Below are 13,979 nucleotides of genomic sequence, written 5' to 3'. Positions count from 1 at the left end.
TGGGCCCTCACTACCAATCACATTCTCTGGCTGTCTGTTTTCTCACCCATGCAACACGGTTTTCTCCATCAACCCTAGTCACTGAGATGATCTTTAAGATCCTGCCCAGTGTCACTCATTCTAGGATTTCACTTCATAACTGGAAGGAAATCCAGTGATTACAAACTGGCCTTTTTTCTAATGTTGTTCTCTCAAAATTTGGATCTGTTAGATTGAAGCTCCCAGGGAGAAGTTTTGTGTACTTGGAGAATGTATTTTGCTTCGTCAGCTATATATTGGTTATGTTTGTTTGCTTGTTTGCATTAGAAATCGCCTGCTGTGAAGGTTACTCATTTTAAAGGCTGCTTGGGAGAGGCCTTCCTGAATGGAAAATCCATCGGCCTATGGAACTATATCGAAAGGGAAGGCAAGTGCCACGGGTGCTTCGGAAGGTAAGATGTCCTCATGGTTTAGCACATAGTATGCCATTCTGTTAACATCTGAGAAGTGCTGAAATAATTTATTAATACATGCACGTCGAGGGAGGACAGAATTTGTGTTATCGCTGGTAGGTGTTTAGCTGCCAATTACAAAGCCATGCTTTTTTCCACACGTTTGTTGTCAAAAAAAAATCATCCTGTGACATTGGTATAATGTAGATTATACCAGTCTACATTATATTATTATATTATATTGTCAAACGGTATAATGTAGATTAGTTACTGAGAAGCACAGGTATCATTTTTAATCCTTTAAAAAGAAGTGCTCTTTTTCCTATGTCTTGTATGCTTTGATCATGAATCATAAACCCTAAAAGTTTCAGACAATTTCTTGAACAACCTTCTGTCTCAGAGAGCCACAACCAGATCTTTAGAGATCACTGTACATTTTTATTTTGAAAACATCTCCAAGGATAAGAATTTTTTCTTGTGTGGTCAGTTTTTACAGATAAGTACTTCCCAATTCCGGACCAAGTTCTATAATTCCAGAAATAAACTGCATTAGGAAATAGAGAAAAACTAGTATCTTTCCGCATATATTGATATAAAGGCATTCAAGGCCTTAACCTTACCAAGTGCAACATCTTCACCCCCCACCCATTATTTTATAACAAAATAACTGCAACCCCTTAAGTATATAAAACCTGTTTTCCATCACTTTAGTAATTAAGACAATAAATTGCCTTTTTCCATTAGAGAAATGTAACATCTGATATAATTTCTCTTGTCTAATGGGCTGCTCTGTCCAGATGGATATCTGCAATTAACAGTGAGCAGTGGCAAGATCAGTTAAAGCAACTTACAGCACATTTAGAAACTCATGGGTGAATTTTTCATTTTGTCATTGTCAGGTCTATAGTTTAAGCCTTCTCTTTTTCCCCTTAAAAAGTTAGGACCAGGCGGGCATGGTGGCTCATGACTGTAATCCCAGCACTTTAGGAGGCCGAGGCGGGTGGATCACCTGAGGTCAGGAGTTCGATACCAGCCTGATCAATATGGTGAAACTCTGTCTCTACTAAAAATACAAAAATTAGCTGGGCATGGTGGCACATGCATGTAGTTCCAGCTACTTGGAAGGCTGAGGCAGGAGAATTGCTTGAACCCAGGAGGCAGAGGTTGCAGTGAGCCAAGATTGTGCCACTGCACTCCAGCATGGGTGACAGAGCAGCAAGACTCCGTCTCAAAAAAAAAAAAAAAGAAAAAAGAAAAAAGTTGGGACCAGAGACTTGGAGGCTTGGTGATTGTAGCCTTAGGATTGAAAAAGAATATAGGGTTTGGAGTCTTGGGTTTCTCAGGCTTCTGGCCCAGGTCTCCCACCAAATTTTTTTTCCCTGACTTTGGATAATAAGTCTCTTCACCTCACTGAGGTTTGGTTTCTTTCTCCAGAAAAGAAAAATGATCATCGTACTTGTCTTACCCACCTCTGTAAATCATAGGGATGAACACACAACATGATGTGTGTGAAAGTGCTTTATAAACTGGAAACACTTCACCAGTCTTCACCACTGGTCTCCTACAGTGATGTGGCTTTGCTTTGTAGGTAAATGTCACAGGATTTTATTTTTTTCTGACAGTAAACATGTGAAAAAGCATGGCTTTGTAATTGGCAACTATGATAAAAAATGCTGTTGCCTCATTAGGTAATGACATGCCCTGCTCTAGAACTTCAGTGGAATGAGCACCTGAATTCAGGCTCTCTGATCCATCACTTTTTCCTTATCCTGTGTTTCCAGCAAGGAACTCTTCCAGCAATTTAGACATTCTAACATGAGAAACACCCCCACCCCTAGACTCTGTCCCCTCCACTGACCCCAGATCATTAACCTCACTGATAGAAAGAGAAATGGTTAACAGAAATTAAACATTTCTAGTATGAAAAAGTCCCCCTGCTTTACCTGTGACAGTATCCTCTGTTTTCATCAGTCATTTCCAGAGGTGTTTTGAAACCATTGACGGTCAAACTACAGCACCGAATGAATTGAATGATTTCCGGCTCTTCTTTTCTTGTTGGGTTGAGGAAGTCAGCTTTTTAGGTGGTCGCATGTTTTGTTCCCCTTGAAATACCTGGCCTGCCACCGGATTTCCACCCACCTGGACCTTTGACTGGGTCAAAGATGCTCCCCTCCTGCCAACTTGAGACTGGCTGTTTGACGGAGGGCTGGCCACCCAGCTGAGTAGTAGAACCACATTGACTGATCAGCTCAACCAAACTAGGGTCTGATTAAATATGTTTTTCTGGGGACTGAACAAATCCGCTGGCTATTCTTGTATTATATTGGCCAACATTTCCAAAAATAGGTGTTTGTAAAGAATACTAGTTTGGCGTAGGGTATTAATAGGTATTGTGTACTGATCATAAATGTTTGGGAAACACTGAGTTAAAAAAATAAGCATGTTCCTTGGTTGCGAGGCTATCGGAGCCTTTAATTAGCATTAATATGCTAACATGTATGGTAGCCTTGTCCTGGGGAGAGGCCAGAGTTGCAGCGTTTCCCAAACTCACTTGAGCTTGAACCCTTTTTGAAAAGGTACCTCTGGGTGAGGCTCATGCTTGTAATCCCAGCACTTTGGGAGGCCAAGGTAGGTGGATTGAAAAAGATTAGCCAGGCGTGGTGGTGTGCGCCTGTAGTCCCCGCTTCTCTGGAGGCTGAGGTGGGAGGAGCACTTGAGCCCCTGCACTTCTGCCTGGGTGACAGAGTGAGATCCTGTCTCAAAAAAAAAAGGGCATCTGGAGTTTCTTCGGCTTCATAAAACATATTTTGTGAAGTGCTGGTACAGGCACAGATTGGTGCTTTGTCTGTTCGTAAATTGAACTGTCTTCAGTTTAGGTAACATCCACCACTGTGCCCCTTCTCCTGTTAGACGAAAGCTTTAGTTCAAAGAGCTAATACCCTAATTCTAGTAACAATCCATTTTAACACACTTAGATGATCATTCCTTGTCCCTTTCGGTTTGTGTATAATTTGCCATTATTAAATCACTAGTGTAGCCCATCAGTGTCCTCTAAATTTTTAAAAAATTTTTGACCGTTTACTCTTAAATGTGATTTATATTACCAAGTAAATGAATTGAAACCTTTTTATTCCTCTTTGAATATATTATTATACTTGTACATGGTGTCACTCTGTAATTATGAGCAATCTTTTATGTTCTCAAAGGATACTACAAAATTAACCACTGATTCTAACAGTCCTCATCAAAATCAATATGGAAAGGCCCTTTATGTAATTAACAGGCATAATCCTTGCGTTATTTACAAGTGGACATTGTGACTGAGTGCTGGGTACGCGGCTGGCCTTTGTCACGAGTCAGTTACCTGTGCTCTGGGCCCTCTGCTAGGTACCAGCCGTGTCCACATACATCACACGTTTGTGTCCTCAGACATCTCATGGCCTAGGGGAAAATGCCTGTATAGAAAGCAGAAGATGCATGGGCTGTGGCTAGGGGCCAGAGCTGGAGAAGCAGCGTCCCAAGCCCGAGCCAGGGTTCTCTCACGCCCTCGCGGGGTGGCAGCAGGGCACGCTAGTAGGTCAGCTCAGGATTATCCAAACCTCACGAGGGAGCCCTCGGAGGATCGGGGAGGTCTGGTGTTTCTTCCAGACTCACAGGGCTGAGCACTGGGGAGGGCGGACGCCCTCCTGATGGCAGGCTCCCACTGGAACCTGCGGGTAATGGGGGCATTTCCAAGGCTGGAACAGAGCTGTCCATGAAGTGCTGTGATGAACCGAGCTTTCATTTGTCCTGGGCCCTGACCAAGGCGGGGACCCACTTGGGGAACAGGCACCTGGGCCGACCGTTGAGGCATGTATGGGGAACAGTCGTGCAGGGGCTCTGGGAGAAGTTCAGGGAAGTGACTGACATGGGGACAAGCCTTCGGTCGTGTTCAGTCATCATTTCATTTGAGGCCCCCCTCTTCGTGGCCACTTCACTCCAGCAGGCCCTGTTAAGGGAGAGAACCCAGGAGCAGAGCCCCCACCTTCTTGAGAGAGGAGGGCTCACGGGCTCTGGGGAGGGACAAAGCCCCCATGTTCGTGAGAGAGGAGGGCTCATGGGCTCTGGGGAGGGACAAAGCCCCCATGTTCTTGAGAGAGGAGGGCTCACGGGCTCTGGAGAGGGAAGGGCCATGCACTGAGGACCAAGACAGATTTCTGGAGTTTTGTTTTAAACCTGGCTTTGTGATTTCTTGGGGTGTGTCCTTGAACAAGGTACTTTAATCTTTGAGGCTCAGCTTTTCATAGGTGGAAATGGGGACCAGCCCATCGAGGACCTCCAAACACAGCAGAATAATGAGAGAGCACATCTGCTGTGTGCCAGCCACTGTTCTAAGAACTGCCTGGGGCAGCCCTCTCAGAGAGGTTTTATGGTTATCCCTGTTTTATAGATGAAGGAAAGGGCACACGGAGAGGTTAGGTGAGTTTTCCAAGTTCACACAGCTAGCATGTTGGGGACCTGGGATTTGAACCCTGGTAGTCTAGCTCTAGAGTCTCTGTCCTCAGGCACATGAACTGTGGCTGGCCAAGAGGTAGAACAATGGAACATATGGCTAGGAAGCCAAAGGCTTAAGAATTAAAGAATTAAACCATAGTTGAAGAATTTATGCAGAGTGCATTTCTTTTAAGTTGTAATTCCTCAAAGAGACCACATGATGGAAATTTTTGAAAAAGCAAGAGTAGGTAGTTATACATTTGAAACCTCAGGTTTCACAAAGCGCTATTTTTTGTTTTATTTTGTGTTGTTTTATCATCCATGGAAATGATTTTACTGTTTGGTTAGACTGCCTTGCTTGGAAATGTGGCACTGAGTTTGGTTGTTACACCTCTAACTGGGAGAAGTTCAAATTCTTACCCAAAAACCATCCTCATCCAAATTTTACTCTCAAGCCTTATGATATTCCAGGAAATTATTTTTGGAACATACATGATTCTGATCTGTTCCAGATGAATGGCTTTGTAATTGAACAGCGAGTCAAGTCAGCCTTTTGCTGTCTTGGGGGAGAAGACCAGGAAACACACTCACCTGAAAATGCCCTGGGCCGTATTATATCCCTGTTGTAACCCTGTTGTATCCCTGTTGTAATCCCATATCTCTGAGTATGATATGGGTCTTTAAGCTCATCCTGCAGATTTTTGAGGATGTCAGTGATTGTTTTGTGAAGTGATGCTTCTGGTATATGGGCACAAACTTGCTTTCCATCGTAACTCTAGTTTCCCTGAGGTATTAGTTAAAACCTCATCGGCAGAGTGAAAATGTCAATATAAAAATTATTCTGAAGACACCAGAGTTAAGAGAGGACAGTTACATTAAAGGAGATTAGAACAAACAAATCCAGTTGGTAAACTGAAATATTTATAGCAGTTATCCTCCTATAAAGAAATGTCTTTTACCATAATGAATACTGCCTACATTAACTTTATTTTCCTTATAAAGCAGTTGGGCATTTGTCTTGCATCTTCATATGGCAAAAGCATATTTTTAAATATTATCATCTACACTTGTTATGAAAGTATGGAACTAATAGCTCTACCGTGATCTTTGTGAAGGAGAACTCAGTAAGTGTGTTCTTGGTTCTTTCTGCCCTCCTGAGAATGGATTCTATTTCATCTCTTCTGCTTTGCAGCTCCCAGAATGAAGACCCTTCCTTCCATTTTGACGGGAGTGGGTACTCTGTCGTGGAGAAGTCACTTCCGGCTACCGTGACCCAGATAATCATGCTTTTTAATACCTTTTCACCTAATGGACTTCTTCTCTACCTGGGTTCATACGGCATAGTAAGAGTCTTTATGGGGCCCTAGGCCCTACTATATATACACATTTAGATTGCTATGTGGTTGTTTATGTTTAATGAGGATTTACTAATTAAATATGTACATATGTATGCCATACAATTTTTATGCACATATGCTAGTATTAATGTATTTGTGTGCTAAACAATTTCCTCATTTAAAATTATTTATTATCATTGTAGAACCTTTAGAAAAATATAGAAGAACAGCGAGTAGAAACTAGCTTCTAGTCTTTATAGATGTCAATTCAACATTTGTTATTAAATTTTGAGCTCAAATAATATGTCTTGTTCTGGGTTCACTGTGACCACAGTGACATTGTTTGAATTCCATCCATGAGAATTTCATGTTCTTGTTTGCATCTCATGTGCTGGTGATTTCTGTCTTTCAATCTTTTGGTTTTGTTTTTTAGAACTGGCCCCTTGTCAGTCTGAATGAAAAAGATACAAGGAGATTCCATTTCTCTTACTGAATTGTAGATTTTGGTAACAACGGATGGTGTTTCATTTATATTAGTGTAGTGTTCTAGAAAGCCTTCATGGGCATTTTTGGTTTCATCGCCGATAGACCTCTGGCTGTGGGGCCAGATCCAGTTTTCTTTTAGAAGGTTTCGGCCATCCCTGACTTGAAGGGAAAGGGAAACTTGGGATAAAGCTATAACCTGGGGAACTGTGTTCTCTTCTTTACAGAGAGACTTTTTATCCATCGAGCTGTTCCATGGCAGAGTGAAGGTTACGACAGACCTGGGTTCAGGACCCCTTACCCTTTTGACAGCCAGACGTTATAACAATGGAACCTGGTACAAAATTGCCTTCCAGCGAAACCGGAAGCAAGGTAGAGACAGATGGACTCAGCAGATGTCGGTCACCCTCATAAGAATAGAAATCTTGTCAAAATCAGCAATCTCTATTCCACAGTAGTCTCCTGGGTATTGGATGATAGTCTACTTGAAAGCCAGTGTTGTCTTTGGAATACTAAGCAACAGGATTCACATTTTGCTGGAGGAGTGTTATACTTGTATTTGCCTGTGATTTCCAGGTGTGTTATTTAACGTTAAATGCTAAATTGGAATCAAGAATCAAATCCATTCTATTTTCTTCTACACACATACTGCTCTCATTTAGCAATGGGTATTGACTTTGATAGAGAGGATTTTCATTTGTCCTTCAATAACCAAGAACGTTAGCTGATCAAATTCATAGAATCTAGAAGAATATGCCTTTGTAAATGAACTTTGTTGCCAGAAGTTTGCATTTTACCTTAACATGGAAAGGGATTTCCCTTTTCTTATCTCTTGTCTGTGCTCTCCTTTTAGGAGTCCTAGCAGTTAACGATGCCTATAACACCAGTAATAAAGAAACCAAGCAGGGCGAGACTCCGGGAGCGTCTTCTGACCTCAACCGTCTAGACAAGGATCCGATTTATGTGGGTGGATTACCAAGGTCAAGAGTTGTAAGGTATGATACTAAACTGCAGAATTTTCGTGTCCCTGATTTCCAACCGTATTAGCTTGCTAGGGCTGCGAATGGATTGTATCACAAACCAGGTGGCTTAAACAACAGACATTTATTATTTCCCAGTTCTAGAGACTGTAAGTCCAAAAGCAAGGTGTTGGCAGGGCTTGCTTCCTTTTGAGGGCCGTGAGAGGGAATCTGTCCCGTGCTCCTAGCTTCTGGTCGCTTCAGGGATTCCTTGGCCTGTGCCCTGTGTCCACATTCCCCCTTTTTATAAGGACAACAGTCACGTTGGATAAGGACTTCCCCTTATGACCTCATCCTAACTTGATTACCTCTGCAAAGACCCTTTTTCCACATGAAGGTCACAATCACACATAAGGAGGATTAAGACTGCCATATCTTTTGGGAGGACACGGTTCAACCTGTAATCTGCTTTTATTTATTCAAAGTACTCTATGCCGTGTGATTTGAGAAGTAAAGCAGACCTTCTGCAGAAGGATTAGTGATTTTATATGTATTGCCTTTAGAACATCTAAATCCTGTTACCATGCAATCTTTGGAGACCCCACTTGCTGTCATACTTGCTTTATGACTTGAATGATTTACAGAAACTTTGTGTGGCTGGTTCATTGTCCTCAGTTTTGTAATTTTGGTTTGTAATTAAACCCTAAAGTTCTTTCACATCATTAAAAAAAGACACTTATGAAAGTCCAGTAGTTAAGGTAAGACGACTTGCCGGGAGTGGGGTCATTAAATGTCCAAACTGGGCCATTCAGCGTAGTGGTTAGCAAATGTCCATTTGTAGCAGTGCTACAACGTCTTTACGTCAGGTTCTTTTATAGAATCCTCTTATATGGCACAGAACTGCAGCCATTCAGTTGCTATGATGAGCAGCCTTTTGTAGAGAGAGCCACTTCTCCACTGTGCCCCTTCTCTTTGCCAGGAATCTTGGAAAGTCCCAAAGAACACAGTTTGCAACCACAGCCACCTCCTGATCTTAGAACTGAGTCCATTTAAACCTCAGTGGAGTTTGTCACTTGCTAAGTCTTACCTCCCTGCCAAGACAGAGTCAGGACTGGAAGCTGTCTCCAGATCCAATCCCAGATTCATGCCCTGTCATGCTGGGACCAGGACTGGGGTGTTCCTGTAGCCTCAGCTATGTCCTAGTACATCTGGACTTTGCCCAGATGGCCCAGTGTAGACAATGCAGGAAAGGACAGAAGCCCATATCACAGATGTTCTCAGTAGAACGGACTTGGGTGTCATCAAAGCCAGTCTCCTCATTTACATGGAAAGAACTCGAGATCCAGAAAGGCTGAAATTTGTCCAAAATCATGTAGTTGCTTAGCGGTCCATAGCTCATTGTTTCAACATGAGAAAAAAAAATGAGGTGTGACTGTAACAGGAAACCATGTTATTGCAAAGCTCTCTTGTGAAGAGCTGGTACAGAAGAGTGCAGCTGGGAGATGTTCGGTGGTCTCCATGATTTGGAAATGAGAGCTGGACTACATTATAGCCTGACCTTAGCCAGGAGTGTGGAGACTTCTGGTAAGAAAAATGTGATATTGACTTGAACATTGAGAAATAGAGTTTCAGATAGTCCCAGACTTTACCACATGCAGTTACTTCCTTTAGGATAAAGTTCATGGATATGCAATGTAAACAACAGCCAATGACTTTCTTTTTTAGCAGTCAGATCCTGGGAAATGCATTACCTGCACTGGTCCCCATGGAAAGCAAACTTTCTGCTCTACATGGAGACTGGATTTGAATCGGTGTGCTGCAAGGCGCTGTGCACTGTCTTTCTTATAATTGGCCTGTGTTTTCTGTGGGTAGCCATCCAAGTAGCCAAACTCACTAAGTTTGATCCCTTTCTCTAGTCCTAAGGAGAGTAGGAGAGTACTTGTTTGACCTAAAGTTCTCACTATCAATATTGTTCTTAGAGGGAGGCCAAGATATTTCTGCAGAGTAACACATGGAAACAGGTTTTCCAGAAGTATAGGGGTTTTTTTTTTTTCTTTTTCTTTTTTTGGGGGGCAGGATCTTGCTCTGTCACCCAGGCTGGAGTGCAGTGGAACAATCCTGGCTCATTGCAGCCTCAAATTCCTGGGCTCAAGCAATCTTCCTGCCTCAGTCTCTGGGACTACAAGTGCATGCTACCATGACTGGCTAATTTTTTATTTTTTGTAGAGACAGGGTCTCACTATGCTGCCCAGACTTGTCTCAAACTCATGGGCTCAGGTGATCCTCCCACCTCAGCCTCCCAAAGTGCTGGGATTACAGGCATGAGTCACTGTGCCTTGCCCAGTGGCTTTGTATTCCTTTGTTCAAAAATGGAATTTGAAAATCCAAATTTTGTGGTTGTTCTCATGCCCTTCCCTACAGGAGAGGTGTCACCGCCAAAAGCTTTGTGGGCTGCATCAAGAACCTGGAAATATCCAGATCAACCTTCGACTTACTCAGAAATTCCTATGGAGTGAGAAAAGGCTGCTCACTGGAGGTAGGGAACATTGTTATTAATATTCACATGAGTTTCCTTAAGTGTTCATTGATTTATCAACATCCTAACGCAACAAACCAGTGGGGATAGGAAAGAGATGATGGGGAGACCAGTAGTGTCCTCCCCACGGGAGGTTTGGCCGCAGCTGGGAACTCACCGTGCTGTTTCATCTCCTCTGTGACCAGCCCATCCGGAGTGTTAGCTTCTTGAAAGGCGGCTACATTGAATTGCCACCCAAGTCTTTGTCACCAGAATCAGAATGGCTGGTAACATTTGCCACCAAGAACAGCAGTGGCATCATCCTGGCTGCCCTCGGCGGGGATGCGGAGAAGCAGCGCGATCGTGAGGAGTCACACGTGGTGAGTAGGTGCTCCTGAGCCCCAGTCTCAGGAAACGACTTCGGGAAACAATGAATGGAAAATGACGTACTCATAAACATTTATTGTCGCTGTGTTCCTGGTTGTTTATGGATGTGCATTTTCAAAAAGTAAAAGTTATTATTGCTGAATGTCGTCCCCTTATGAATCAATGATTCTTATATTGCATAATCCATCTTCCTTGTCTAGTGACTGAGGAAAAAGTTATTTGCTGTCTACCTCTAATTTTTTAAAAACTCATTCAGAAAGCATATACTGAGTTTTCTTCCCCATGTTGTGGTCATTTCTCTTCATTCAAAGGCTAAAACAGCAGTCCTTAAATCCTGTTGAGGTCTTCAGTCTACTGCTGGATGAAGCAAGATTTTCTTTATCTATTATAGGATTGAAAGGAGCAGCAAGAGAAATGTGGCCTGTAATAAGCACAATAAACTAACATGGGACAGAAGAGAAATGCAACCATTTTCCTTATTTATATTCCATTTCAAGAGCATAGGTGATATTTCCCCCATCCTCTGCTCAAATTTGTGTCTATCACATGATTTGAAGAGACTTTACAGAATGTTAGCACACTGTCTTAATCAAGTTGAGTTCATGCAGCTAAAATCTGTAGAATGCCACCTTGTACTCTGCAAGGTACTTTACAGACATTGCTGTGTAATCATCACAACCTTGCTGCAAGGGGAATGCTGCTACATTTTGCTGAGGAAGAAATCTGTTCAGAGAGCCTGGTAAACCTGCTGGAGGTCACACCACTGGTATGAGTCAGAGTCAGGACTGGAACACCAGTTTGCAGAACCCAAACATGTCATGACACACTGGGGGAAGGGCTAACAGTGACTAAGACTGGTTAAGGAGCTCCACTGATCTCTCTCTTTTTTTAAAAATTGAGCTGAAATGTATATAACCTAAAATCAACCATTTCAAAGTGAACAATTCAGCAGCATTTAGTGCATGCGCAATGTTACGAGGCCACCTTTTCTATCTGGTTACAAACATTTTCATCGCTCAAAATAAAAGCCTGTGCCATTAATTAGTCACTCCCCATTCTCCTCTCTCCCCACCCCTGGCAACCACCAATTTGCTTTCTGTCTCTATAGATGGACTTACCTATTCTGGATATTTCGTACAAATGGAATCATAGGATGTCTTGCATCTTTCACTTAGCATTTCTTTGAAGTTCATCCCCATTGCAGTATGGATCAGTGCTTCATTCTTTTTTACAGCTGAGTAACATTCCACTGTATGTACATACCACAGTTTGTTCATCAGTTACTTCATGGATAAACTTTGGGGCATTTCTGCCTTTTAGCTATTATGAATAAATGCTGCTATGAACATAGGTGGATAAGTATTTGTTTGAGTCCCTGTCTTCAGTTCTTCTGTGTATGTGTTTAGGAGTGGAATCACTGGTTATATGGTAATTCTATGTTTAACTTTTTGAGGAACTGCCAAACTTTTTCTCCATTAGTCTTAGTAAAATTACTTTCAAATCAAAGTGTGCTTACTAAGTCAGCAAAAATGAATGATATTAGCTATTGCTAGCAAGAGTGTTGTGAGACGCTCACATTCCAATCCTTCTGGTGTATAAACTACCTTTTTTCAATGTCTAAAAAAATTAAAAGCTTTAAATATTTTCACATCCTTCAAATGTTTAATTCTACTTTTCATAATGTTAGAAACAACCTCACAGGCAAAACAATTAAATATTCATATGTATGGTAATAAAAAGTTGGAAACTAAATTTCATGGATAAAAAGACAAAGTACAATATACCTACTTGATGGTATCTAATGTAGCAATAAACAATAAGTATGAGGCAATGCAGAAATGGAAATCTTTGACATCTTCGGTGATAATAGCATAATGCGGAACATAAATTATATGAACAGAGATTAGAAAGTAACATACAAAATTCAAAATTGTGACAGCTGATGAGATTCTTAAGGAATTGCTCTACTCACTTGATGTTAATCTTCTCACATTATCTTCATAAGACGAAAGTTTTCTAAATCACATAGTGATGTGTTTTGTCGGGAAATTCTCTATGCAACCTCCGCAGCCCTTCTTTTCCATCATGCTGATTGGAGGCAACATCGAGGTACATGTCAATCCTGGGGATGGCACAGGCCTGAGAAAAGCTCTCCTGCACGCTCCCACGGGTACATGCAGCGACGGACAAGCCCATTCCATCTCCTTGGTCAGGAATCGGAGGTACTTGTACGCGGCAAGGCAGTGTGTAATAAGGGTGTGGTGAGCTTAGAGGGAATGTGGAAGGAACCTTGCGGTGGTGCCCTGGGCGGCTAGATGACTGGGGTCATCGGCATCCAAATAATTCTAGAACCTTGCTAGGATTGTTTCCTGGGAACGAATTTCATCTGCTTTGTAATAAGATACTTGTAGAATTTTTATAATTAAACAACTTTAACTCTGCCCTTTACTGGGGCCCAGCATAAATTGTCTTTACACTGGATTGATTCCGTGGCAAATAGTACTACCCTATTAGTAAATAGTATTATATCAGTAGTAAATAGCATTATATCAACATTCCTGTATATTTCCCTCCAAAATTGTAGACTGAATGCTTTAAAAGCACACTGGGCATCTTCATCATAGGTAAAGAGGTTAAAAAAAAAAAAAAAGAAAAAGAAAACCTCTCCAAAAAGCAATCTCATTCAATGGATATTTAATAACATTCCATTCGTTTCTGGAAAATGTTCAATTGTGAGTTTTAATTTTCAAGATTCACCTTTTTGGTCACAGACAGCATCTTGTTAAAATGCACCTTTAGGGAACGTTTATTTTCAGTGAGAACTTGTGGGAATTATGAACTAAAATGGAATTATTATTTCATTATGTTTAAAGCTTTTCATTTATTTTCTCTGTTGGACTTTTAGAATTATCACTGTCCAATTGGATGAGAACAATCCTGTGGAAATGAAGTTGGGCCCATTAGTAGAAAGCAGGACGATAAATATGTCCAATCTGTATGTCGGGGGAATTCCAGAGGGAGAGGGGACATCGCTGCTCACAACGAGAAGATCGTTCCATGGCTGTATCAAAGACCTGATCTTTAATTTGGAGTAAGTGTACCTGCTCTCTGCATGTTCTTGCACTTTCTGATCTTTCATGGTGAGTGCTAACATTAATCTGAAATCTAATTTTACTGTTTGAGATTGAAAATTTTGCAAGTTCCCGAATAATGAGTGAACCCCATTATTCTATCATGAAAGGCCCCCCACATGGATTTTAGTGAATTAGAATGTTAGACAGATCTGGTCGTCATACTTTAAAAACCATCGCTGAACATTAGCTCTCTGTGACTGTCCATAAAGAGCCGGGATTTAAATATGTTTTTGACATGCATTTGAAGGAACGTAGGGATT

General features: G+C 41.7%; 1 protein-coding gene across 1 annotated transcript in view; it reads left to right on the top strand.

The window, feature by feature from the left end:
• The window catches only part of LAMA1 (laminin, alpha 1), a 173,431-nt gene that overhangs the window by 143,958 nt on the left and 15,494 nt on the right, over window positions 1–13,979 (top strand). The window contains 8 exon segments of the mRNA XM_011994364.1: window positions 307–431; window positions 6,097–6,247; window positions 6,952–7,096; window positions 7,578–7,719; window positions 10,105–10,219; window positions 10,405–10,578; window positions 12,656–12,807; window positions 13,491–13,676. Coding sequence (XP_011849754.1) covers window positions 307–431; window positions 6,097–6,247; window positions 6,952–7,096; window positions 7,578–7,719; window positions 10,105–10,219; window positions 10,405–10,578; window positions 12,656–12,807; window positions 13,491–13,676 — 1,190 coding nt within the window.

The sequence above is a fragment of the Mandrillus leucophaeus genome, unplaced genomic scaffold, assembly GCF_000951045.1.
Source record: "Mandrillus leucophaeus isolate KB7577 unplaced genomic scaffold, Mleu.le_1.0 Scaffold453, whole genome shotgun sequence".
Lineage (NCBI taxonomy): Eukaryota > Metazoa > Chordata > Mammalia > Primates > Cercopithecidae > Mandrillus > Mandrillus leucophaeus.
This window is presented reverse-complemented; position numbering and strand designations above follow the sequence as displayed.